The sequence below is a fragment of the Oncorhynchus mykiss genome, chromosome 15, assembly GCF_013265735.2.
Source record: "Oncorhynchus mykiss isolate Arlee chromosome 15, USDA_OmykA_1.1, whole genome shotgun sequence".
NCBI lineage: Eukaryota > Metazoa > Chordata > Actinopteri > Salmoniformes > Salmonidae > Oncorhynchus > Oncorhynchus mykiss.
The window spans coordinates 73,331,357-73,359,118 of NC_048579.1; the positions used below are offsets into that span (position 1 = coordinate 73,331,357).

At 48.7% G+C, this 27,762-nt stretch overlaps 2 protein-coding genes across 8 annotated transcripts in view; one reads left to right on the top strand and one right to left on the bottom strand.

Annotated features, from left to right (window-relative positions):
* Positions 1-27,762, top strand: part of LOC110517131 (ELKS/Rab6-interacting/CAST family member 1) — a 278,426-nt gene that overhangs the window by 72,834 nt on the left and 177,830 nt on the right. For 4 of the 7 annotated variants that reach the window (XM_036945331.1, XM_036945332.1, XM_036945333.1 and 1 more), the window contains exons 4-9: positions 13,452-13,616; positions 15,543-15,669; positions 15,826-15,953; positions 21,816-21,893; positions 22,730-22,885; positions 23,715-23,807. In XM_036945331.1, the coding sequence (XP_036801226.1) occupies positions 13,452-13,616; positions 15,543-15,669; positions 15,826-15,953; positions 21,816-21,893; positions 22,730-22,885; positions 23,715-23,807 (747 nt within the window). The remainder of the gene's footprint in view (positions 1-13,451; positions 13,617-15,542; positions 15,670-15,825; positions 15,954-21,815; positions 21,894-22,729; positions 22,886-23,714; positions 23,808-27,762) is intronic. The other 3 variants (XM_036945335.1, XM_036945336.1, XM_036945337.1) reach the window with 1 other exon arrangement.
* Positions 5,669-7,005, bottom strand: LOC118938934 (beta-1,3-galactosyl-O-glycosyl-glycoprotein beta-1,6-N-acetylglucosaminyltransferase 3-like). The gene has a single exon (XM_036945594.1). It carries the CDS (start codon positions 7,003-7,005, stop codon positions 5,677-5,679), a length of 1,329 nt encoding a protein of 442 aa, XP_036801489.1. The 3' UTR covers positions 5,669-5,676.

Here is a 27,762-nt window from a genome sequence, read left to right on the forward strand (position 1 = left end):
CCACTAGGCTACGCTGCCGCTCCTACACTCTAACCACTAGGCTACGCTGCCGCTCCTACACTCTAACCACTAGGCTACGCTGCCGCCCCTACACTCTAACCACTAGGCTACGCTGCCGCCCCTACACTCTAACCACTAGGCCACGCTGCCGCCCCTACACTCTAACCACTAGGCTACGCTGCCGTCCCTACACTCTAACCACTAGGCTACGCTGCCGTCCCTACACTCTAACCACTAGGCTACGGTGCCGCCCCTACACTCTAACCACTAGGCCACGCTGCCGCCCCTACACTCTAACCACTAGGCTACGCTGCCGCCCCTACACTCTAACCACTAGGCTACGCTGCCGCCCCTACACTCTAACCACTAGGCTACGCTGCCGCCCCTACACTCTAACCACTAGGCTACGCTGCCGCCCCTACACTCTAACCACTAGGCTACGCTGCCGCCCCTACACTCTAACCACTAGGCTACGCTGCCGCCCCTACACTCTAACCACTAGGCTACGCTGCCGCCCCTACACTCTAACCACTAGGCTACGCTGCCGCCCCTACACTCTAACCACTAGGCTACGCTGCCGCCCCTACACTCTAACCACTAGGCTACGCTGCCGCCCCTACACTCTAACCACTAGGCTACGCTGACGCCCCTACACTCTAACCACTAGGCTACGCTGCCGCCCCTACACTCTAACCACTAGGCTACGCTGACGCCCCTACACTCTAACCACTAGGCTACGCTGCCGCCCCTACACTCTAACCACTAGGCTACGCTGCCGTCCCTACACTCTAACCACTAGGCTACGCTGCCGCCCCTACACTCTAACCACTAGGCTACGCTGCCGTCCCTACACTCTAACCACTAGGCTACGCTGCCGTCCCTACACTCTAACCACTAGGCTACGCTGCCGTCCCTACACTCTAACCACTAGGCTACGCTGCCGCCCCTACACTCTAACCACTAGGCTACGCTGCCGTCCCTACACTCTAACCACTAGGCTACGCTGCCGTCCCTACACTCTAACCACTAGGCTACGCTGCCGTCCCTACACTCTAACCACTAGGCTATGCTGCCGTCCCTACACTCTAACCACTAGGCTACGCTGCCGTCCCTACACTCTAACCACTAGGCTACGCTGCCGTCCCTACACTCTAACCACTAGGCTACGCTGCCGTCCCTACACTCTAACCACTAGGCTACGCTGCCGTCCCTACACTCTAACCACTAGGCTACGGTGCCGCCCCTACACTCTAACCACTAGGCCACGCTGCCGCCCCTACACTCTAACCACTAGGCTACGCTGCCGCCCCTACACTCTAACCACTAGGCTACGCTGCCGCCCCTACACTCTAACCACTAGGCTACGCTGCCGCCCCTACACTCTAACCACTAGGCTACGCTGACGCCCCTACACTCTAACCACTAGGCTACGCTGCCGCCCCTACACTCTAACCACTAGGCTACGCTGCCGCCCCTACACTCTAACCACTAGGCTACGCTGCCGCCCCTACACTCTAACCACTAGGCTACGCTGCCGTCCCTACACTCTAACCACTAGGCTACGCTGCCGTCCCTACACTCTAACCACTAGGCTACGCTGCCGTCCCTACACTCTAACCACTAGGCTACGCTGCCGTCCCTACACTCTAACCACTAGGCTACGCTGCCGTCCCTACACTCTAACCACTAGGCTACGCTGCCGTCCCTACACTCTAACCACTAGGCTACGCTGCCGTCCCTACACTCTAACCACTAGGCTACGCTGCCGTCCCTACACTCTAACCACTAGGCTATGCTGCCGTCCCTACACTCTAACCACTAGGCTACGCTGCCGTCCCTACACTCTAACCACTAGGCTATGCTGCCGTCCCTACACTCTAACCACTAGGCTACGGTGCCGCCCCTACACTCTAACCACTAGGCCACGCTGCCGCCCCTACACTCTAACCACTAGGCTACGCTGCCGCCCCTACACTCTAACCACTAGGCTACGCTGCCGCCCCTACACTCTAACCACTAGGCTACGCTGCCGTCCCTACACTCTAACCACTAGGCTATGCTGCCGTCCCTACACTCTAACCACTAGGCTACGGTGCCGCCCCTACACTCTAACCACTAGGCCACGCTGCCGCCCCTACACTCTAACCACTAGGCTACGCTGCCGCCCCTACACTCTAACCACTAGGCTACGCTGCCGCCCCTACACTCTAACCACTAGGCTACGCTGCCGCCCCTACACTCTAACCACTAGGCTACGCTGCCGTCCCTACACTCTAACCACTAGGCTATGCTGCCGTCCCTACACTCTAACCACTAGGCTACGGTGCCGCCCCTACACTCTAACCACTAGGCCACGCTGCCGCCCCTACACTCTAACCACTAGGCTACGCTGCCGTCCCTACACTCTAACCACTAGGCTACGCTGCCGCCCCTACACTCTAACCACTAGGCTACGCTGCCGTCCCTACACTCTAACCACTAGGCTACGCTGCCGTCCCTACACTCTAACCACTAGGCTATGCTGCCGTCCCTACACTCTAACCACTAGGCTACGCTGCCGTCCCTACACTCTAACCACTAGGCTATGCTGCCGTCCCTACACTCTAACCACTAGGCTACGCTGCCGTCCCTACACTCTAACCACTAGGCTACGCTGCCGCCCCTACACTCTAACCACTAGGCTACGCTGCCGCCCCTACACTCTAACCACTAGGCTACGCTGCCGCCCCTACACTCTAACCACTAGGCTACGCTGCCGCCCCTACACTCTAACCACTAGGCTACGCTGCCGCCCCTACACTCTAACCACTAGGCTACGCTGCCGCCCCTACACTCTAACCACTAGGCTACGCTGCCGCCCCTACACTCTAACCACTAGGCTACGCTGCCGCCCCTACACTCTAACCACTAGGCTACGCTGCCGCCCCTACACTCTAACCACTAGGCTACGCTGCCGTCCCTACACTCTAACCACTAGGCTACGCTGCCGCCCCTACACTCTAACCACTAGGCTACGCTGCCGTCCCTACACTCTAACCACTAGGCTACGCTGCCGCCCCTACACTCTAACCACTAGGCTACGCTGCCGCCCCTACACTCTAACCACTAGGCTACGCTGCCGCCCCTACACTCTAACCACTAGGCTACGCTGCCGCCCCTACACTCTAACCACTAGGCTACGCTGCCGCCCCTACACTCTAACCACTAGGCTACGCTGCCGCCCCTACACTCTAACCACTAGGCTACGCTGCCGCCCCTACACTCTAACCACTAGGCTACGCTGCCGCCCCTACACTCTAACCACTAGGCTACGCTGCCGCCCCTACACTCTAACCACTAGGCTACGCTGCCGCCCCTACACTCTAACCACTAGGCTACGCTGCCGCCCCTACACTCTAACCACTAGGCTACGCTGCCGCCCCTACACTCTAACCACTAGGCTACGCTGCCGCCCCTACACTCTAACCACTAGGCTACGCTGCCGCCCCTACACTCTAACCACTAGGCTACGCTGCCGCCCCTACACTCTAACCACTAGGCTACGCTGCCGTCCCTACACTCTAACCACTAGGCTACGCTGCCGCTCCTACACTCTAACCACTAGGCTACGCTGCCGTCCCTACACTCTAACCACTAGGCTACGCTGCCGCCCCTACACTCTAACCACTAGGCTACGCTGCCGCCCCTACACTCTAACCACTAGGCTACGCTGCCGCCCCTCACAACTAGAATCATCCGCACAACTGGAAAGTTTTTGTTTTGTGCGTAACATATTCTCCCTCCACCCTCTGGTGGTATGGATGACTTGTAATTATGTCTTCAGAGAAACATATATTCCGATAAAGGTTTTATTAAATTACTATTGGAGGAATGATGTGTTTCTGTCTGGGGTCAAAATGACCCCAAAGGAATTAGTTTAAAGTCCATACTGATACAGAAACACTGAGGAAAGATTAAAACACTGAGGAAAGATTAAAACACTGAGGAAAGATTAAAACACTGAGGAAAGATTAAAACACTGAGGAAAGATTAAAACACTGAGGAAATATTAAAACACTGAGGAAAGATCAACTATTTCTGTAGTTTTAGTTAATTAATCAATAAGGCCCGAGGGGTTGTGGTATATGGGCAATATACCACGGGAACGACGCAACGTGGAGTGCCTTGACACAGCCCTTAGCCGTGGTACATTGGCCATATATCACAAACCCCCGAGGTGCCTTATTGCTATTATAAACTGGTTACCAACATAATTAGAACAGTAAAAATACATGTTTTCCCATACCTGTGGTATACGGTCTGATATACCACGGCTGTCAGCCAATCAGCATTCAGGGCTCGAACTACCCAGTTTATAGTAAGGTATAACTAACTTTGTGTATAACAAAATGCTGTGTTCAGTTAGACTAGTCATTCCACTAGATGGTACTGCTGCTGTCATAAATACAGAGCACAGGAAGAAATACATGTATGTCTGGAATATACAATCAGAACTACACAGTACAATCAGAACTACATAGTACAATCAGAACTAAACAGTACAATCAGAACTACACAGTACAATCAGAACTACACAGTACAATCAGAACTACACAGTACAATCAGAACTACACAGTACAATCAGAACTACATAGTACAATCAGAACTACATAGTACAATCAGAACTACACAGTACAATCAGAACTACATAGTACAATCAGAACTACACAGTACAATCAGAACTACACAGTACAATCAGAACTACATAGTACAATCAGAACTACACAGTACAATCAGAACTACATAGTACAATCAGAACTACACAGTACAATCAGAACTACACAGTACAATCAGAACTACACAGTACAATCAGAACTACATAGTACAATCAGAACTACATAGTACAATCAGAACTACACAGTACAATCAGAACTACATAGTACAATCAGAACTACACAGTACAATCAGAACTACATAGTACAATCAGAACTACATAGTACAATCAGAACTACATAGTACAATCAGAACTATATCAAATACACTGAATGGACAAAACCTGCTCTTTCCAGAACAGACTGACCAGGTGAATCCTGGTCATAGATATGATCCCATATTGACATCACCAGTTAAATCCACTTCAATCAGTGTAGATGAAGGGGAGGAGACAGGTTAAATAAGTATTTTTAAGTCTTGAGACAATTGAGAAATGGATTGTATATGTGTGCCATTCAGAGGGTGAATGGGCAAGACGAAGGATTTAAGCACCTTTGAACAGGGTTTGGTAGTAAGTGCCAGGCGCACCGGTTTGAGTGTGCCAAGAACTGCAACGCTGCTGGGTTTTCCACGCTCAACAGTTTGCTGTGTGTATTGAGAATGGTCCACCACCCAAAGGACATCCAGCCAACCTGACACAACTGTGGGAAGCATTGTAGTCAACATGGGGCCAGCATCCCTGTGGAACGCCTTCGACACTTTGTAGAGTCCATGCCCAGAGGATTGAGGCTGATCTGGGGGCGAAAGGGGGTGCAACTCAATATTAGGAAGGTGTTCCTAATGTTTTGTACACTCAGGGTATATTTTAAATATAACCTACGTTACTGTATTTACAACCCTCTCCACAGTACCACCAGAAATATACAACATTTCAAAACATATTTCAAATAAATGCACATTAACATATTTACAACTTTTAACATTTCATTGTTTTTGTAAGATCCTCTCAGATTCCACTGTCCTTCGTGAAACACGGTCTGTGGCTTTGAAGCGCAGGTACGACTCCAGACACCTGATAGCCACATCATCCACCTCAGGGTCAAACTTGTTAGCGATGAGGTGGTGATGTTGTAGGAGCCACCTGAGATCTCCAGCCCCGTAGACACAAATGGACCTCCTGTAGACACCCGAGCAGGGTGGATATGGGGCTCCGTTCCTCACATCTCCTTCCAGGGAACGCCACTTCACAATGCGCGCAATGGCGTTCATGTCTGATTCATGGTACTTGATGTGCGGAGGGTTAGAGCCTGGCACAGAGGGCATGCGCTGCAGGGTGGCCCACAGGTGTTCATCAGGACTATAGGTGTCCTTCTCCCACTCCAACAGCGCCCGGACCTCCTGAGACTTCATCACGTGACGAACAAAGGCCCTGGACACCAGGAAATAGGCGTTGCCAGAAAACATGGGGGTGCTGATTGGAGGAGGGCTCTTCCTAACGTTCGTCTTGACCACCATGTTGCTGGTGATTTTGTGGTGAAACTGCCATCTGCTGTTTTTATAGTCGTCGGTGGTCTCTGACTCCATGCTGTTCCTCCCGTTCTGCAGCTTGAGGGCCTGAACCATCTCAGCGTTGGTCTTAATGGGGAAGTCTGTTCCACAGGTGTTGATCAGGTACCTCCACTGGACAGGTGACTTCAGGAGATCCTCCATACAGTTCAGATCGGCCTGCACTCTGGACCAGGAGGCGTATACTACACTCTCTAACTTACTGGCCACAAACACATTAGTCAGACAGGACACGATAGCCCTCACTGCCGTCCTGAAGGCCTCCGAGGACTTCTGGTCGATGTGGACGCAGTACACGTTCTGAGGAGTGTACAGGGCACGCAGAAGCCGCTCAAACATCTCAATCTTGTCGTGGATGACCATGGAGTAGGCGATGGGGAACTCCTTCTCCTCCTGACTGAGAGGAACGGTGATGAACTCTCTTTCTGTGACGTACCTCTGACAGTCCTGAGTCACGTTGTGGTAGAAGGCCTCTGACAGCAGCTGCTGTTTCTTCATGGTCTTCAGCAGGACGCTGAGCTGCTTCCTCTCCAGACCCTCCAGGTCTCCCTGGATGATGGCTGAGCAGGCCGGCAAGTCGGCAGCGTAGTCCGGGGGCAGGAGGTCCAGAACGGGGAGAGGACTCCTGTCAGAGCCCGGCGGGCGTCTGAGAGCGGCCCACAGGAGCAGAGGGACGGATCCACTCAGGAGGACCAGAGATAAGTTCTTGAAGAATCTCTGAGACCTGGACAACCGAACAGAAGCCATGACTAGTCCGTATTATCGCTCTATGTCCGGGTTCTCCTCAAAGAATGTAAGAGTTGCACTACGCCACCTTGTGGACTGGTTGCGCCACTGTCATTTAAAAAAAAACATTATTTATAATCATTTAAGGCCTGTTACCACACCCAAATGGAGTATTTCTTTGCTTTAGATTGCAGGAAATGTCCTCCATCCCGCTGTACTCAGTAGCACCTCTTTGTTAAAAAAAGATCCCTGGGAGAACCCTGTATGTGGTATTGCCTTTGTGGTATTAGTATCTACCAACACCACAGCTGAGGAGGAGGAGTTGCACACTGCTGGGCAACAGAAAGATGTGTCTCACCAGCACCTCACAGCTCAAATAAATGACACACACCTCTCACACACCTCTGTTTAAAAGGAAGAGGTGTAATCATTAACTCTAGTGGGCGTTGTCTGTGGGCATGGTGTAAACACTCTAGTGAGCGTGGCCTTTCTGTAAACACTAGTGGGCGTGGCCTTTCTGTAAGCACTCTAGTGGGTGTGGCCTTTCTTCAAACACTAGTGGGTGTGGCCTTTCTGTAAACACTAGTGGGCGTGGCCTTTCTGTAAGCACTCTATGGGCGTGGCCTTTCTGTAAACACTCTAGTGGGCGTGGCCTTTCTGTAAGCACTCTATGGGCGTGGCCTTTCTGTAAACACTCTAGTGGGCGTGGCCTTTCTGTAAACACTCTAGTAGGCGTGGCCTTTCTGTAAACACTATGGGTGTGGCAATTCTGTAAACACTATGGGCGTGGCCTTTCTGTAAACACTCTAGTGGGCGTGGCCTTTCTATAAACACTAGTGGGCGTGGCCTTTCTGTAAACACTATGGGTGTGGCCTTTCTGTAAACACTCTAGTGGGCGTGGCCTTTCTGTAAACACTATGAGTGTGGCCTTTCTGTAAACACTCTAGTGGGCGTGGCCTTTCTGTAAACACTATGAGCGTGGCCTTTCTGTAAACACTATGAGCGTGGCCTTTCTGTAAACACTATGGGCGTGGCCTTTCTGTAAACACTCTAGTGGGCGTGGCCTTTCTGTAAACACTAGTGGGCGTGGCCTTTCTGTAAACACTATGGGTGTGGCCTTTCTGTAAACACTAGTGGGCGTGGCCTTTCTGTAAACACTATGGGTGTGGCCTTTCTGTAAACACTCTAGTGGGCGTGACCTTTCTGTAAACACTAGTGGGCGTGGCCTTTCTGTAAACACTAGTGGGCATGGCCTTTCTGTAAACACTATGGGTGTGGCCTTTCTGTAAACACTATGGGCGTGGCCTTTCTGTAAACACTAGTGGGCGTGGCCTTTCTGTAAACACTATGGGCGTGGCCTTTCTGTAAACACTGGGCGTGGCCTTTCTGTAAACATTAGTGGGCGTGGCCTTTCTGTAAACATTAGTGGGCGTGGCCTTTCTGTAAACACTAGTGGGCGTGGCAGACCAGGGAGGTAAAGCTCTGTAGCAGCCTTGGTATGGTTGCCCCTGTAGGTGGCTTGTTTCCTGGTCAGCATTGTGAAACATTTTATTTTAATTCAACTAGGCAAGTCAGTTAAGAACAAATTCTCACGTTAAACAGCTGTCTGTCCTCTAGGGCATGTTCTGTTATAATCTCCACCCGGCATAGCCAGAAGAGGACTGGCTACCCCACATAGCCTGGTTCCTCTCTAGGTTTCTTCCTAGGTTTTGGCCTTTCTAGGGAGTTTTTCCTAGCCACCGTGCTTCTACACCTGCATTGCTTGGTGTTTGGGGTATCAGACTAGGTTTCTGTACAGCACTTTGAGATATCAGCTGATGTACGAAGGGCTATATAAATACATTTGATTTGATTTGATTTAGCTTTGAGGCGTGGGTCAAAGCAGCCTCATAAACGTGTTGAGTCAGACGTTCACCTTGCCGTACACAGTTGAAATATCTAGCCCATACATTTTGAAATATCTAGCCCATACATTTTGAAATATCTAGCCCATACATTTTGAAATATCTAGCCCATACATTTTGAAATATCTAGCCCATACATTTTGAAATATCTAGCCCATACATTTTGAAATATCTAGCCCATACATTTTGCACACAATATTTTATATACAGGAGGTTTTTAAAGGACCATGGAAGAAAAAAATGTCACACTACTGTCGTTGTCACAGTCCTATTGACTAACATGGTAGACCTCATATTACCAGACCACAACAACATCCCACAGCTGCTTTGACCATTCAGTCAGATAGGCACACTATTTAAATATTGAAATCATTTGACTTCCGTTCCATGAAATCCTTCAACATTTAACAATGTCACCTTTATCCACACATATCACGTCCTGGTGTGGTGCAGAGGAACAGGGTTTATACAGGTGTACAGGGGTTAAACATGGTGTTTTATCACGTCCTGGTGTGGTGCAGAGGAACAGGGTTTATACAGGTGTACAGGGGTTAAACATGGTGTTTTATCACGTCCTGGTGTGGTGCAGAGGAACAGGGTTTGTACAGGTGTACAGGGGTTAAACATGGTGTTTTATCACGTCCTGGTGTGGTGCAGAGGAACAGGGTTTATACAGGTGTACAGGGGTTAAACATGGTGTTTTATCACGTCCTGGTGTGGTGCAGAGGAACAGGGTTTATACAGGTGTACAGGGGTTAAACAAGGTGTTTTATCACGTCCTGGTGTGGTGCAGAGGAACAGGGTTTATACAGGTGTACAGGGGTTAAACAAGGTGTTTTATCACGTCCTGGTGTGGTGCAGAGGAACAGGGTTTATACAGGTGTACAGGGGTTAAACATGGTGTTTTATCACGTCCTGGTGTGGTGCAGAGGAACAGGGTTTATACAGGTGTACAGGGGTTAAACATGGTGTTTTATCACGTCCTGGTGTGGTGCAGAGGAACAGGGTTTATACAGGTGTACAGGGGTTAAACAAGGTGTTTTATCACGTCCTGGTGTGGTGCAGAGGAACAGGGTTTGTACAGGTGTACAGGGGTTAAACATGGTGTTTTATCACGTCCTGGTGTGGTGCAGAGGAACAGGGTTAGATGACAGCTGTCAGGGGTTAAACATGGTGTTTTATCACGTCCTGGTGTGGTGCAGAGGAACAGGGTTAGATGACAGCTGTCAGGGGTTAAACATGGTGTTTTATCACGTCCTGGTGTGGTGCAGAGGAACAGGGTTAGATGACAGCTGTCAGGGGTTAAACATGGTGTTTTATCACGTCCTGGTTGCAGGTTAATATCCGTGACAAACATCCTAGACTCATTTTCCAACTCGTACAGCAAACACAGCCAGGTCTGAAAGGCAGAGTTGAGGCTGAGATGAATTTTTATAAAATGTGTTAATGATTGATGTTGAACATCTGTGTTATGGCGCTCCGTTGATGTCAGATAGCTACATTATTTGAATATTGAAATAATTGAGTCCTTGTACATGTCATCTGTTTCCACCCGTTCAGAGCCATGGTTTTTAGAGAGTTTAGGTCAACTTTTAGAATTTAGAATGTTGTTATAATTCTAGACATTCCGTTTGATAGCGTGGATGTATGAAGGACTCATGTAATGGCAGGAAAATGATTTCCCATTTTATTTAAAAAACAAAATTTGAACACCAGTGTTGAACCTCCATTGACATCAAATAGGTAGTTAATATTAAAATCCTTTAAAATGTTATAATCTCACCTGTATGCTCATGTACTCCTCTACAAACAGGCAGACAGACAGGCACACAAGGTTGAGTAAAAATAGATCTATGGATCTGAATACAACATACAATGTCCTCTTAGATGGGTGACTGTTCTGGACAGGCTCCGAGTAACATTTTGGTGTCCAAAGCCCTCTGTGAACTCCCATTCCTTATAATGGCACGAAGTCTCTCTCCGTTTCCACCCTCTCAGCGGAGCGGACTTGAAGTGTCAAGGTTTCAGAACCCCACATTTGCATAGGAGGTGACGTGTCACATTTTCTGGCCTAAAGACGGGTTAGTTGACAACGTTATAAAAACACGAGATCGCCAGCTTGTATTCCTGGTCCAACGCTCTCACCACTAGGCTACCCTGCTGCCCCAATGAGGCCCCGCTGGTCCAACGCTCTTACCACTAGGCTACCCTGCCGCCCCAATGAGGCCCCGCTGGTCCAACGCTCTTACCACTAGGCTACCCTGCCGCCCCAATGAGGCCCCCCTGGTCCAACGCTCTAACCACTAGGCTACCCTGCCGCCCCAATGAGGCCCCGCTGGTCCAACGCTCTTACCACTAGGCTACCCTGCCGCCCCAATGAGGCCCCGCTGGTCCAACGCTCTTACCACTAGGCTACCCTGCCGCCCCAATGAGGCCCCGCTGGTCCAACGCTCTTACCACTAGGCTACCCTGCCGCCCCAATGAGGCCTCGCTGGTCCAACGCTCTTACCACTAGGCTACACCCCGCCCCAATGAGGCCCCCCTGGTCCAACGCTCTTACCACTAGGCTACCCTGCTGCCCCAATGAGGCCCCGCTGGTCCAACGCTCTTACCACTAGGCTACCCTGCCGCCCCAATGAGGCCCCGCTGGTCCAACGCTCTTACCACTAGGCTACCCTGCCGCCCCAATGAGGCCCCCCTGGTCCAACGCTCTAACCACTAGGCTACCCTGCCGCCCCAATGAGGCCCCGCTGGTCCAACGCTCTTACCACTAGGCTACCCTGCCGCCCCAATGAGGCCCCGCTGGTCCAACGCTCTTACCACTAGGCTACCCTGCCGCCCCAATGAGGCCCCCCTGGTCCAACGCTCTTACCACTAGGCTACCCTGCCGCCCCAATGAGGCCCCGCTGGTCCAACGCTCTTACCACTAGGCTACCCTGCCGCCCCAATGAGGTCCCCCTGGTCCAACGCTCTTACCACTAGGCTACCCTGCCGCCCCAATGAGGCCCCGCTGGTCCAACGCTCTTACCACTAGGCTACCCTGCCGCCCCAATGAGGCCCCGCTGGTCCAACGCTCTTACCACTAGGCTACCCTGCCGCCCCAATGAGGTCCCCCTGGTCCAACGCTCTTACCACTAGGCTACCCTGCCGCCCCAATGAGGCCCCGCTGGTTCGTTCAGCCCTTCCTATGTGGAAAATAAATGGGTAAAGAATGGAATTCAGGAATAAATGCTGAAAATAAGGTCTGAGTTTAACAAAGGCTGAGGAGATCTTATACAGTTTGTTCTATGAGATAAGAGCAGTCAGTTAACACGACCTTTATGAATTATGAAGCTTGTTTTAATTACCTAAATGCTCCAAAATTCACAAAAAGTGACATGATCTCTTGGAGATTATCTCGTAGAACAAAAGGTCTAAGCCTGTGAACCAAAGACCTTAGTTTAGGCATTTATCCCAAAACCCTCCAAAAAAACGGCATTCGTTTCCCCATAGCCTTTGTCCAACGAGCCACGGCGGAGTTAGTGCCTACAGAAAGACGCCATGACTGTGGCTCTCCATGGGGCAGAAGTCCGTGTGTTGTGATTCTGTTCGGCCAGATAGCTAGTAACATTGACAAGAAGCTGCCGTGTGGGGAATCGTACTGTAGGTGGCTCGTTTCGTCTCGTTTCGGGCTGGTTTCATCTTGTTCTTGACACCATGTCTCGTGTTGTCTGATGTCACGTCTATGCTAATAGAAAGGGTTGAGGGATGGAGAGAGAGAGGGAAAGGAAGCAGTGAGAGAAGGCAGTAGGCCGAAACTAAAGGCTGTAACTGAGGCAGGAAGAACTACAAGCTCTAACTGAGGCAGGAAGAACTACAAACTGTAACTGATATCAAAGGCAGGAAGAACTACAAACTGTAACTGAGGCAGGAAGAACTACAAACTGTAACTGAGGCAGGAAGAACTACAAACTGTAACTGATATCAAAGGCAGGAAGAACTACAAACTGCAACTGAGGCAGGAAGAACTACAAACTGGAAATGAGGCAGGAAGAACTACAAACTGTAACTGATATCAAAGGCAGGAAGAGCTGCCCACTAGTAGGCTTAGGTGATATACCATATACCGGGGTATTTTGAAATACTGACGGTATGTGCGTGCTACTCCACTGCTGTTGAGTATAACTATGTGTTAAATAAATGATATGCAGATCAGGGCTCCAGCCATGCATTTGATTTGATAAGTGGCTAAATGTCAAGATCAAACTTCTTGGTTACAGCAGAGATATTCAACCCCCTCCTGGATCAAGCGCCCCTTGTGTATAATTGCTCTAATAACGTAAACCGTGGTATGGTACAGAAACGGTATGATGGTATGAACATCTCTCTTCCCGCTCTCTCCCCCCTCTCTCTCTGCTCTCTTTCCTCTCTCTCCTCTCTCCCCACCCTCTCCCCCCTCTCTCTCTCCTCTCCCTTCTCTACTCCCCCCTCTCTCTCTGCTCTCTTTCCTCTCTCTCCCCCCCCCCCACCCTCTCCCCCCCCCCCCCCCTCTCTCTCCTCTCCCCCCTCTCTCTCTCTCCTCAGCACCTCCAGATGACGGTGCAGGCCTTGCAGGATGAGCTGAGGACTCAGAGAGATCTGAATCAGTTGTTCCAGCAGGACTGTAGTGGAGGGAGACCTGGAGAACCTCTGTCATTCGAACCCACTGAGGAGAACTTCCACAGGCTCCAAGCTGAACACCAGAGACAGGTGAGGTCTAGTTTCAGAAAGCTGAGTCCTGATCTAGGATCTGTTCATATATAATCTAATTAGCACTCCTATTCAGAGATACTTTCTGGATAAGGGCCCAGGTCTTTTAATTTAAAAAAACGAGTTTGTCCATTTAAGTTTACACAGAATGGAAATGTGTCTTTGGCCCTCTGGTTTACAGTGAAAGGTTAAAAACAGATAGAAAACACACAGTGAACATTTACATGTAATTTCATCAGAGTCGTATTTAGGATTCTGTACTTTATACAACATCATGTTGTTCACACCATTTCATTTGTCAGAAGGCATAATAATAATACACTATTCCATTCCATTTGTCAGAAGGCATAATAATAATACACTATTCCATTTCATTTGTCAGAAGGCATACTAATAATACACTATTCCATTCCATTTGTCAGAAGGCATAATAATAATACACTATTCCATTTGTCAGAAGGCATAATAATAATACACTATTCCATTCCATTTGTCAGAAGGCATAATAATAATACACTATTCCATTTCATTTGTCAGAAGGCATACTAATAATACACTATTCCATTCCATTTGTCAGAAGGCATAATGATAATACACTATTCCATTCCATTTGTCAGAAGGCATAATAATAATAATACACTATTCCATTTAATTTGGCAGAAGGCATAATAATAATACACTATTCCATTTGTCAGAAGGCATAATAATAATACACTATTCCATTTAATTTGGCAGAAGGCATAATAATAATACACTATTCCATTTGTCAGAAGGCATAATAATAATACACTATTCCATTTCATTTGTCAGAAGGCATAATGATAATACACTATTCCATTCCATTTGTCAGAAGGCATAATAATAATACACTATTCCATTTGTCAGAAGGCATAATAATAATACACTATTCCATTTGTCAGAAGGCATAATAATAATACACTATTCCATTTGTCAGAAGGCATAATAATAATACACTATTCCATTTGTCAGAAGGCATAATAATAATACACTATTCCATTTGTCAGAAGGCATAATAATAATACACTATTCCATTTGTCAGAAGGCATAATAATAATACACTATTCCATTTGTCAGAAGGCACACTCCTCTGAATAACTTGAGGAATGTAATGCTAATGGACATAAAACAGGACAACAAGTATATAGAACTAACTAACCTCATTTAGAAATATCACTATCACGTCATGTTTCCCCTACGGGTATCAATAAAGTTAATTGAATCGAAAGTGTTAATTAAAGTGTTAAGTTAATTTAGAAATAACACAAACATGCTGAGGAGTAGCTTGGATTCAGGAGTTGACATTTACTGAAAGGAGGTGTGTTGTGTTCTCCCATTAAATTGAATTGAATTGAATCTTACTGTTACGTTTCAGGAGAAGACCCAGATGCAGACACTGTTAAAATAACAAAAGTTTATTACAGATCAGAGGTCAGTAATCCAGATCAGAGTCCATAAGGTACAGAACAGCAGGCAGGCTCAGGGTCAGGGTAGACACAATGGTAAAAACTGGGAAAACTAGAAAACAGGTACTAGAAAATGCACGGCCCCAATGTGTAGGAATAGTTAGGAACTAGAAAAAGATAGGAGCAAGGGGAAAACGCTGGTAGACCTGACAAACAAAACAAACTGGCAACAGACAAACAGAGAGCACAGGTATAAATACACTGGAGGATAATGGGGAAGATGGGCGACACCTGGAGGGGGGTAGAGACAATCACAAAGCTAGGTGAAACAGATCAGGGTGTGACACTTTCCTCTAGGCCAAAGAGATTAATGCAGTTGTATTTAGTTTAATGTAACCTCTTGGCCAAGGTAAATGCCATTTGGGTGAATTGTATTGAATGTAACCTCCAGGCCAAAGAGATGAATACTGTTTGGTTCAATTGTGTTGAATGTAACCTCTAGGCCAAAGAGTTGTTCCTCCTGAGGAAGACGCTGGAGGAGATGGAGTTGAGGATCGACAGTCAGAAACAGACCCTGGGGGCCAGAGACCAGTCCATCAAGAAACTACTGGAGATGCTGCAGAGCAAAGGTATGGAGGGGTTCACACACACACACACACACACACACACACACACACACACACACACACACACACACACACACACACACACACACACACACACACACACACACACACACACACACACACACACTCTTAAAAGAATCACTATGGTGTGTATTCCAGGTCTGTCAGCCAAGGCCTCAGAGGAAGACCATGAGAGGACCAGGAGACTGGCTGAGGCTGAGATGCACATCCACCACCTAGACAGTCTACTGGAACAGAAAGACAAGGAGACCAACGCCCTACGAGAGGTGAGGGTGTGTGTGAAGGTATGGGGGAGAGGGGGAGAGAAGGAGAGAGCGAAACAGAGGAGGGGAGGGGAAATAATTAATTCATAACTCCATGGTTACCACAGAGTTCCTACAGAGTGTCGTCATGTGCTGGTCACGCTCATGTAAACAACACTCTGTTACCACAAAGCCCCCCAGCTAACTGAATTCATGACAGCTCTGTTACCACAGAGCCCTACAGCTAACTGACTTAATTACAACTCTGTTACCACAGAGCCCCACAGCTAACTGAATTCATTACAACTATGTTACCACAGAGCCCTACAGCTAACTGACTTCATTACAGCTCTGTTACCACAGAGCCCTACAGCTAACTGAATTCATTACAGCTCTGTTACCACAGAGCCCTACAGCTAACTGACTTAATTACAACTCTGTTACCACAGAGCCCCACAGCTAACTGAATTCATTACAACTATGTTACCACAGAGCCCTACAGCTAACTGACTTCATTACAGCTCTGTTACCACAGAGCCCCCCAGCTAACTGAATTCATTACAACTATGTTACCACAGAGCCCTACAGCTAACTGACTTCATTACAGCTCTGTTACCACAGAGCCCTACAGCTAACTGAATTCATTACAGCTCTGTTACCACAGAACCCTACAGCTAACTGAATTCATTACAGCTCTGTTACCACAGAGCCCTACAGCTAACTGAATTCATTACAACTCTGTTACCACAGAGCCCTACAGCTAACTGAATTCATTACAACTCTGTTACCACAGAGCCCTACAGCTAACTGAATTCATTACAGCTCTGTTACCACAGAACCCTACAGCTAACTGAATTCATTACAACTATGTTACCACAGAGCCCTACAGCTAACTGAATTCATTACAACTCTGTTACCACAGAGCCCTACAGCTAACTGAATTCATTACAGCTCTGTTACCACAGAGCCCTACAGCTAACTGAATTCATTACAGCTCTGTTACCACCGAACCCCACAGCTAACTGAATTCATTACAGCTCTGTTACCACAGAGCCCTACAGCTAACTGAATTCATTACAGCTCTGTTACCACAGAGCCCTACAGCTAACTGAATTCATTACAGCTCTGTTACCACAGAACCCTACAGCTAACTGAATTAATTACAGCTCTGTTACCACAGAGCCCTACAGCTAACTGAATTCATTACAACTCTGTTACCACAGAGCCATAGACAGACAGACTTCACCTTTACTATAGACAGACCTCACCTTTACTATAGACAGACCTCACCTTTACTATAGACAGACCTTACCTTTACTATAGACAGACCTCACCTTTACTATAGACAGACCTCACCTTTACTATAGACAGACCTCACCTTTACTATAGACATACCTCACCTTTACTATAGACAGACCTCACCTTTACTATAGACAGACCTCACCTTTACTATAGACAGACCTCACCTTTACTATAGACAGACCTTGCCAGAACGACACCAGAGGAGAAAGAGGAGAAAGTCAGAGAGTCAGTCTGATCAGCATTCAGACCCACACTTTGACAGGACGGGAATCTCCTCCCCTCCCTCCCTCCCTCCCTCATTCCCTCATTCCGTGGTTCTGTATTCTGGTCAGGCAGTAGCACAGACACCCATTAACCTCCTCCAGCCTCAGAGGAACTGTAGGACCACTCTGACACCTAGTGGGGAGAGGAGGAACTGCACCAGTTTCAGCACAACACCAGTCTTGAGAATACATCCACCAAGTGTAAATGAAGTGCACCCCTGTTAAATAAACACGGTTTTCCCCAACGATGAAATGGGGAAAGAGTTTGGGAAACACGGCACTGAAATAAGCCACTTTAAGCTACTTCTATAAGCTGAGAAAAAGTATTTGTCTTGTCTTCATGACTGTAATGACCAGACAAGACGTCATGCTGTGAGCCCAGAACAGCCCTCATTCCACCCACTGCTAAACATCAGATCAGTGTCTAGAGGCATTCAACTCTGTGTGCAACATCTGTGTTGCCCTGGGAACCTCATACACAAGGACAGCCCTATCATCTATCCCATAATAACACTGCTTTAGCTCCAGTAGGAATGACTCATCTCCACTGACCCATATTGTTCATGACACAGAGAGAGAGAGAGACAGAGAGACAGAGAGAGAGAGACAGACAGAGAGAGAGCGAGAGACAGAGCGAGAGACAGAGCGAGAGACAGAGAGAGAGAGACAGAGAGAGAGAGACAGAGAGAGAGAGACAGAGAGAGAGAGACAGAGAGAGAGAGAGAGAGACAGAGAGAGAGAGAGAGAGAGACAGACAGAGAGAGACCGAGAGAGAGAGAGAGAGAGAGAGAGAGAGAGAGAGACAGAGAGAGAGAGAGAGAGAGAGAGAGAGAGACAGACAGAGAGAGACAGAGAGAGAGAGAGAGAGAGAGAGAGAGAGAGAGAGAGAGAGAGAGAGAGAGAGAAAGAGAGAGACAGAGAGAGAAAGAGAGTGAGTGAGAGAGAGAGAGAAAGAGAGAGAGAGAGAGAGAGAAAGAGAAAGAGAGAAAGAGAGAGAGAGAGAGAGAGAGAGAGAGAGCGAGCGAGAGACAGAGCGAGAGACAGAGAGAGAGACAGAGAGAGAGAGAGAGAGAACATGGTGAGGGAAGGTGTCAGGGAGAGAGAGAGGGAGAGAAGGTGTCAGGGAGAGAGAGAGAGGGAGGGAAGGTGTCAGGGAGAGAGAGAGGGAGGGAAGGTGTCAGGGAGAGAGGGAGGAAGGGAAGGTGTCAGGGAGGGAGAGAGAGGAAGTGAAGGTGTCAGGGAGAGAGGGAGGAAGGGATGGTGTCAGGGAGAGAGGGAGGGAAGGGAGGTGTCAGGGAGAGAGGGAGGAAGGGAAGGTGTCAGGGAGAGAGGGAAGGGAAGGTGTCAGGGAGAGAGGGAGGGAAGGGAAGGTGTCAGGGAGAGAGGGAGGAAGGGAAGGTGTCAGGGTGAGAGGGAAGGAAGGGAAGGTGTCAGGGAGAGAGGGAGGGAAGGGAAGGTGTCAGGGAGAGAGAGAGAGAGGGAGGGAAGGGAAGGTGTCAGGGAGAGAGGGAGGGAAGGGAAGGTGTCAGGGAGAGAGAGAGAGAGAGAGGAAGGGAAGGTGTCAGGGAGAGAGGGAGGGAAGGGAAGGTGTCAGGGAGAGAGAGAGAGAGAGAGAGAGGAAGGGAAGGTGTCAGGGAGAGAGGGAGGGAAGGGAAGGTGTCAGGGAGAGAGAGAGAGAGAGGAAGGGAAGGTGTCAGGGAGAGAGGGAGGGAAGGGAAGGTGTCAGGGAGAGAGAGAGAGGGAGGGAAGGGAAGGTGTCAGGGAGATAGTTTTTATATTATTTAGAGAACAGCAGTAGCTGCTCCTTGTCTTTTCTTAGCAGAACAGTTGTAAGCAGTAAACTCATAAAGATCTCTCTGACCTCCCTGTGACCTCCCTGTGACATGCAAGTGCACCCTGTGGGTGTGTACATTGCCGATTCCTGAGAAATTAGGCGCAATGTCTGTCTGTCTGTCTCCTCTCAATTACATTCAATTCAAGGGGCTTTATTGACATGGGAAACATATGTTAACATTGCCAAAGCAAGTGAGGTAGATAATATACAAAAGTGAAATAAACAATAAAAAATGAACAGTGAACATTACACTCACAGAAGAATGAAGACATTTCAAATGTCATATTATGTCTATATATACGGGCTCTACTGGACTTTCCTGTGGAACTGAGCCGGCTGCAGTGGTTCAGACACACAGCGTTGGATGGAGAGAACAAACATGTCCACATGATTTGACAAGGATACATCCACATGTCACAGAGTCTATTTTCTGTTTATGTGAGGAAGATAATCTATGGGAGTCTGTGTGTGTCCATGCATTTACAGTCATTGTGTGTGTGTGTGTGTGTGTGTGTGTGTGTGTGTGTGTGTGTGTGTGTGTGTGTGTGTGTGTGTGTGTGCACTGTACAGTCCATTTCCACCACCGCCCCTAGCACCAGAAGCTCTCTCTCCTTTGTTAGTCCTGTCTTCTCCACTAGAAAGGCTGCCCTAGTTCTCTCTGTGGAACCCTCAGCACAACTCCCATTAGTTCTCTCTGTGGGACCCTCAGGACAACTCCCATTAGTTCTCTCTGTAGGACCCTCAGGACAACTCCCATTAGTTCTCTCTGTAGGACCCTCAGTACAACTCCCATTAGTTCTCTCTGTGGGACCCTCAGGACAACTCCCATTAGTTCTCTCTGTAGGACCCTCAGGACAACTCCCATTAGTTCTCTCTGTAGGACCCTCAGTACAACTCCCATTAGTTCTCTCTGTGGGACCCTCAGTACAAATCACATTAGTTCTCTTTGTAGGGCCCTCAGTACAACTCCCATTAGTTCTCTTTGTAAGATCCTCAGTACAACTCCCATTAGTTCTCTTTGTAGGGCCCTCAGTACAACTCCCATTAGTTCTCTTTGTAGGGCCCTCAGTACAACTCCCATTAGTTCTCTTTGTAAGATCCTCAGTACAACTCCCATTAGTTCTCTTTGTAAGATCCTCAGTACAACTCCCATTAGTTCTCTTTGTAAGATCCTCAGTACAACTCCCATTAGTTCTCTTTGTAGGGCCCTCAGTACAACTCCCATTAGTTCTCTTTGTAAGATCCTCAGTACAACTCCCATTAGTTCTCTTTGTAAGATCCTCAGTACAACTCCCATTAGTTCTCTTTGTAGGGCCCTCAGTACAACTCCCATTAGTTCTCTTTGTAGGGCCCTCAGTACAACTCCCATTAGTTCTCTTTGTAGGGCCCTCAGGACAACTCCCATTAGTTCTCTCTGTGGGACCCTCAGGACAACTCCCATTAGTTCTCTCTGTGGGACCCTCAGGACAACTCCCATTAGTTCTCTCTGTGGGACCCTCAGGACAACTCCCATTAGTTCTCTCTGTAGGACCCTCAGTACAACTCCCATTAGTTCTCTTTGTAGGGCCCTCAGGACAACTCCCATTAGTTCTCTCTGTAGGACCCTCAGTACAACTCCCATTAGTTATCTTTGTAAGATCCTCAGTACAACTCCCATTAGTTCTCTCTGTAGGACCCTCAGTACAACTCCAATTACTCTCAACTCCCAACTCTCTCTCTCTCTCTCTGTCTCTCTCTCTCTCTCTCTCTTTCTCTCTCTGTCTTTCTTTCTCTATCTCTCTCTGTCTCTCTCTCTCTCTCTTTCTCTCTCTGTCTCTCTCTGTCTTTCTCTCTCTGTCTCTCTCTCTCTCTCTCTCTCTCTCTCTCTCTCTCTCTCACCATGCTGTTGGGTTCTCTCCTGGTCATGATGACAGTCACCATGCTGTTGGGTTCTCTCCTGGTCATGATGACAGTCACCATGCTGTTGGGTTCTCTCCTGGTCATGATGACAGTCACCATGCTGTTGGGTTCTCTCCTGGTCATGATGACAGTCACCATGCTGTTGGGTTCTCTCCTGGTCATGATGACAGTCACCATGCTGTTGGGTTCTGTCCTGGTCATGATGACAGTCACCATGCTGTATGTTCTCTCCTGGTCATGATGACAGTCACCATGCTGTTGTGTTCTCTCCTGGTCATGATGACAGTCACCATGCTGTTGTGTTCTCTCCTGGTCATGATGACAGTCACCATGCTGTTGTGTTCTCTGCTGGTCATGATGACAGTCACCATGCTGTTGGGTTCTGTCCTGGTCATGATGACAGTCACCATGCTGTTGTGTTCTCTGCTGGTCATGATGACAGTCACCATGCTGTTGTGTTCTCTCCTGGTCATGATGACAGTCACCATGCTGTTGTGTTCTCTGCTGGTCATGATGACAGTCACCATGCTGTTGTGTTCTCTGCTGGGCGTGCTAACCACCACCATGCTGTACCCTGTCTCTCCTCAGGAGCTGCACCGACGGAGCTATGAAGGAGCCCCTGAATCAGCCAAGACCAAGGCCCTGCAGACCGTCATCGAGATGAAGGTGAGAGAGAGAGAGAGAGAGAGAGAGAGAGAGAGAGAGAGAGAGAGAGAGAGAGAGAGAGAGAGAGAGAGAGAGAGAGAGAGAGAGAGAGAGAGAGAGAGAGAGAGAGAGAGAGAGAGAGAGAGAGAGAGAGAGAGAGAGAGAGAGAGAGAGAGAGAGAGGGGGAAAGAGAGAGGGGGAGAGAGAGAGGGGGAGAGAGAGGGAGAGAGAGAGGGGAGAGAGGGGGAGGTGAGAGAGAGAGAGAGGTTGGTTAGAGAGAGAGAGAGAGAGAGAGAGAGAGAGAGAGGTTGGTTGGTTAGAGAGAGAGAGGAGTGAGAGAGAGAGAGAGAGGGAAGAGAGAGAGAGAGAGGGAGAGAGAGGGAGAGAGAGAGAGAGAGAGGTTGGTTAGAGAGAGTGTGTATGCTCATGTTTCACTTAGAATGCCAAAGTGAGACCGTCATCAAGATGAAGGTGTGTGTGTTGTGAGAGATTGACTTCCTGTACAATGTGGTGAGAGATTGACTTCCTGTACAATGTGGTGAGAGATTGACTTCCTGTACAATGTGGTGAGAGATTGACTTCCTGTATTACAACGTGAGTCATATGAGTCACCCTTTACAGTGAAACTCTAACTTACGAGCCTTTTCCCAACTATTCAGAGTTAAAAAGTGTGAAAAATGTGCAAAAAATAGGAAATAGTTTGAAATAGTAACACAATAAAATAACTATAATGGTGTTCTACCTTCCTCTCCTCCGTCCCAGGACTCTAAGGTGGACCTGGAGGAAGTGTGTGTGTGTGTGTGTGTGTGTGTGTGTGTGTGTGTGTGCGTCTAACTGTGTGTGTTCTCTTGTGGTAGGACTCTAAGGTCCAGTCTCTGGAGCGAGGTCTGAGGGACCTGGAGGAAGAGATTGAGATGTTAAAGTCTAACGGGGCTCTGAGCACTGAGGAGAGAGAGGAGGAGATGAAACAAATGGAGGTGTACAGATCCCACTCCAAGTTCATGAAGAACAAGGTAACAACACGTCACCACCCACTACAGCTGACTCAGTACAGAACTCTGTCTAAAGAGCATGTTGATTATCATTCAGCTTCTGTGACAGATGCATCTGGTCTTCAGTTATCTGTGTTTTCTAGTGGAACCAGCATCCTGCCCTGTACACTAGAGACAACCATGTGTTCATCTGGTCTTCAGTTCTCTGTGTTTTCTAGTGGAACCAGCATCCTGCCCTGTACACTAGAGACAACCATGTGTTCATCTGGTCTTCAGTTCTCTGTGTTTTCTAGTGGAACCAGCATCCTGCCCTGTACACTAGAGACAACTATGTGTTCATCTGGTCTTCAGTTCTCTGTGTTTTCTAGTGGAACCAGCATCCTGCCCTGTACACTAGAGACAACCATGTGTTCATCTGGTCTTCAGTTCTCTGTGTTTTCTAGTGGAACCAGCATCCTGCCCTGTACACTAGAGACAAGCATGTGTTCATCTGGTCTTCAGTTCTCTGTGTTTTCTAGTGGAACCAGCATCCTGCCCTGTACACTAGAGACAAGCATGTGTTCATCTGGTCTTCAGTTATCTGTGTTTTCTAGTGGAACCAGCATCCTGCCCTGTACACTAGAGACAACCATGTGCTCATCGACTATCGTGTTCTTGTTACCAATGATTGACTGCTTGTGGAAACTTTTCCAAGGTTATATAGAAAATACCATCTTGTATGCAAGGTGGTTGTTGATTGGCTGTCCAAAAGCTGGTTACTGATTGGCCCTGTGTTGCCTACATCATTTCTCCTGATTGGTGGTGGTGCTTATCGTCCTGGTAACAGCCAGGTAACTGACTCTCCTGACAGGTAGAGCAGCTGAAGGAGGAGCTGTCTCAGAGAGAGGTCCAGGGGGAGGAGCTTAAGCAGAAGGCTGCCGACCTGCAGGAGGAAGTGTCTGCCGTAAGGAAGGACTTCACCACACAGCGCTCGCTCTCTCTCTTTAACCTGTCAACTCTGACCTTTTAACCTCGTAGAACCTTTCTGACCTCCACAACACAGCAGCTTTGCCTTACTGACCCTCGCTAAAGAGAATACCCATGTGACCGCTGTGAGAGGAAAACCCAGTATGAGGCTAGAGAAACCCCAGTATGAGGCTAGAGAAACCCCAGTATGAGGCTAGAGAAACCCCAGTATGAGGCTAGAGAAACCCCAGTATGAGGCTAGAGGAACTCAGATAAGTGGTGTGAGAGAAACCCCAGTATGAGGCTAGAGAAACCCCAGTATGAGGCTAGAGAAACCCCAGTATGAGGCTAGAGGAACCCCAGTATGAGGCTAGAGAAACCCCAGTATGAGGCTAGAGGAACTCAGATAAGTGGTGTGAGAGAAACCCCAGTATGAGGCTAGAGGAACTCAGATAAGTGGTGTGAGAGGAACCCCAGTATGAGCCTAGAGGAACTCAGATAAGTGGTGTGAGAGGAACCCCAGTATGAGGCTAGAGGAACTCAGATAAGTGGTGTGAGAGGAACCCCAGTATGAGGCAAGAGGAACTCAGATAAGTGGTGTGAGAGGAACCCCAGTATGAGGCTAGAGGAACTCAGATAAGTGGTGTGAGAGGAACCCCAGTATGAGGCAAGAGGAACTCAGATAAGTGGTGTGAGAGGAACCCCAGTGTGAGGCAAGAGGAACTCAGATAAGTGGTGTGAGAGAAACCCCAGTATGAGGCTAGAGGAACTCAGATAAGTGGTGTGAGAGGAACCCCAGTATGAGGCTAGAGGAACTCAGATAAGTGGTGTGAGAGGAACCCCAGTATGAGGCAAGAGGAACTCAGATAAGTGGTGTGAGAGGAACCCCAGTATGAGGCTAGAGGAACTCAGATAAGTGGTGTGAGAGGAATCCCAGTATGAGGCAAGAGGAACTCAGATAAGTGGTGTGAGAGAAACCCCAGTATGAGGCTAGAGGAACTCAGATAAGTGGTGTGAGAGAAATCCCAGTATGAGGCTAGAGGAACCCCAGTATGAGGCCAGAGGAACTCAGATAAGTGGTGTGAGAGGAACCTCAGTATGAGGCTAGAGGAACTCAGATAAGTGGTGTGAGAGGAACCCCAGTATGAGGCAAGAGGAACTCAGATAGGTGGTGTGAGAGAAACCCCAGTATGAGGCTAGAGGAACTCAGATAAGTGGTGTGAGAGGAACCCCAGTATGAGGCTAGAGGAACTCAGATAAGTGGTGTGAGAGAAACCCCAGTATGAGGCTAGAGGAACCCCAGTATGAGGCTAGAGGAACCCCAGTATGAGGCTAGAGGAACCCCAGTATGAGGCTAGAGGAACTCAGATAAGTGGTGTGAGAGAAACCCCAGTATGAGGCTAGAGGAACCCCAGTATGAAGCTAGAGGAACCCCAGTATGAGGCTAGAGGAACTCAGATAAGTGGTGTGAGAGGAACCCCAGTATGAGGCAAGAGGAACTCAGATAAGTGGTGTGAGAGGAATCCCAGTATGAGGCAAGAGGAACTCAGATAAGTGGTGTGAGAGAAACCCCAGTATGAGGCTAGAGGAACTCAGATAAGTGGTGTGAGAGAAATCCCAGTATGAGGCTAGAGGAACCCCAGTATGAGGCCAGAGGAACTCAGATAAGTGGTGTGAGAGGAACCTCAGTATGAGGCTACAGGAACTCAGATAAGTGGTGTGAGAGGATCCCCAGTATGAGGCAAGAGGAACTCAGATAGGTGGTGTGAGAGAAACCCCAGTATGAGGCTAGAGGAACTCAGATAAGTGGTGTGAGAGAAACCCCAGTATGAGGCTAGAGGAACTCAGATAAGTGGTGTGAGAGAAACCCCAGTATGAGGCTAGAGGAACCCCAGTATGAGGCTAGAGGAACCCCAGTATGAGGCTAGAGGAACCCCAGTATGAGGCTAGAGGAACTCAGATAAGTGGTGTGAGAGAAACCCCAGTATGAGGCTAGAGGAACCCCAGTATGAGGCTAGAGGAACTCAGATAAGTGGTGTGAGAGGAACCCCAGTATGAGGCAAGAGGAACTCAGATAAGTGGTGTGAGAGGAACCCCAGTGTGAGGCAAGAGGAACTCAGATAAGTGGTGTGAGAGAAACCCCAGTATGAGGCTAGAGGAACTCAGATAAGTGGTGTGAGAGGAACCCCAGTATGAGGCTAGAGGAACTCAGATAAGTGGTGTGAGAGGAACCCCAGTATGAGGCAAGAGGAACTCAGATAAGTGGTGTGAGAGGAACCCCAGTATGAGGCTAGAGGAACTCAGATAAGTGGTGTGAGAGGAATCCCAGTATGAGGCAAGAGGAACTCAGATAAGTGGTGTGAGAGAAACCCCAGTATGAGGCTAGAGGAACTCAGATAAGTGGTGTGAGAGAAATCCCAGTATGAGGCTAGAGGAACCCCAGTATGAGGCCAGAGGAACTCAGATAAGTGGTGTGAGAGGAACCTCAGTATGAGGCTAGAGGAACTCAGATAAGTGGTGTGAGAGGAACCCCAGTATGAGGCAAGAGGAACTCAGATAGGTGGTGTGAGAGAAACCCCAGTATGAGGCTAGAGGAACTCAGATAAGTGGTGTGAGAGAAACCCCAGTATGAGGCTAGAGGAACTCAGATAAGTGGTGTGAGAGAAACCCCAGTATGAGGCTAGAGGAACCCCAGTATGAGGCTAGAGGAACCCCAGTATGAGGCTAGAGGAACCCCAGTATGAGGCTAGAGGAACTCAGATAAGTGGTGTGAGAGAAACCCCAGTATGAGGCTAGAGGAACCCCAGTATGAAGCTAGAGGAACCCCAGTATGAGGCTAGAGGAACTCAGATAAGTGGTGTGAGAGGAACCCCAGTATGAGGCAAGAGGAACTCAGATAAGTGGTGTGAGAGGAACCCCAGTATGAGGCTAGAGGAACTCAGATAAGTGGTGTGAGAGGAATCCCAGTATGAGGCAAGAGGAACTCAGATAAGTGGTGTGAGAGAAACCCCAGTATGAGGATAGAGGAACTCAGATAAGTGGTGTGAGAGAAATCCCAGTATGAGGCTAGAGGAACCCCAGTATGAGGCCAGAGGAACTCAGATAAGTGGTGTGAGAGGAACCTCAGTATGAGGCTACAGGAACTCAGATAAGTGGTGTGAGAGGATCCCCAGTATGAGGCAAGAGGAACTCAGATAGGTGGTGTGAGAGAAACCCCAGTATGAGGCTAGAGGAACTCAGATAAGTGGTGTGAGAGAAACCCCAGTATGAGGCTAGAGGAACTCAGATAAGTGGTGTGAGAGAAACCCCAGTATGAGGCTAGAGGAACCCCAGTATGAGGCTAGAGGAACCCCAGTATGAGGCTAGAGGAACCCCAGTATGAGGCTAGAGGAACTCAGATAAGTGGTGTGAGAGAAACCCCAGTATGAGGCTAGAGGAACCCCAGTATGAAGCTAGAGGAACCCCAGTATGAGGCTAGAGGAACTCAGATAAGTGGTGTGAGAGGAAAACCCAGAATGTTCACTATTAGAGAAATATAGATCATTCATCTTGAGAGAAACCCAGATAATTGTTGTCTGCAAAGCTTGGACTGCCTCTAGTCCAGCTACTTATTCAGTTATATCAGTGCCGGAAGGAGCTAGACCTGGGCCTGCTAGACCTGGGCCTGCTGGGCCTGCTAGACCTGGGCCTGCTAGACCTGGGCCTGCTGGGCCTGCTAGACCTGGGCCTGCTGGGCCTGCTAGACCTGAGCCTGCTAGACCTGGGCCTGCTAGACCTGCTAGATCTGGGCCTGCTGGGCCTGCTAGACCTGGGCCTGCTAGACCTGGGCCTGCTGGGCCTGTTAGACCTGGGCCTGCTAGACCTGGGCCTGCTAGACCTGGACCTGCTGGGCCTGCTAGACCTGGGCCTGCTGGGCCTACTAGACCTGGGCCTGCTAGACCTGGGCCTGCAGG

Excerpts from the sequence above, each read along its gene's own strand:
- LOC118938934 (XM_036945594.1), bottom strand. The coding sequence starts at position 7,005 with ATGGCTTCTGTTCGGTTGTCCAGGTCTCAGAGATTCTTCAAGAACTTA.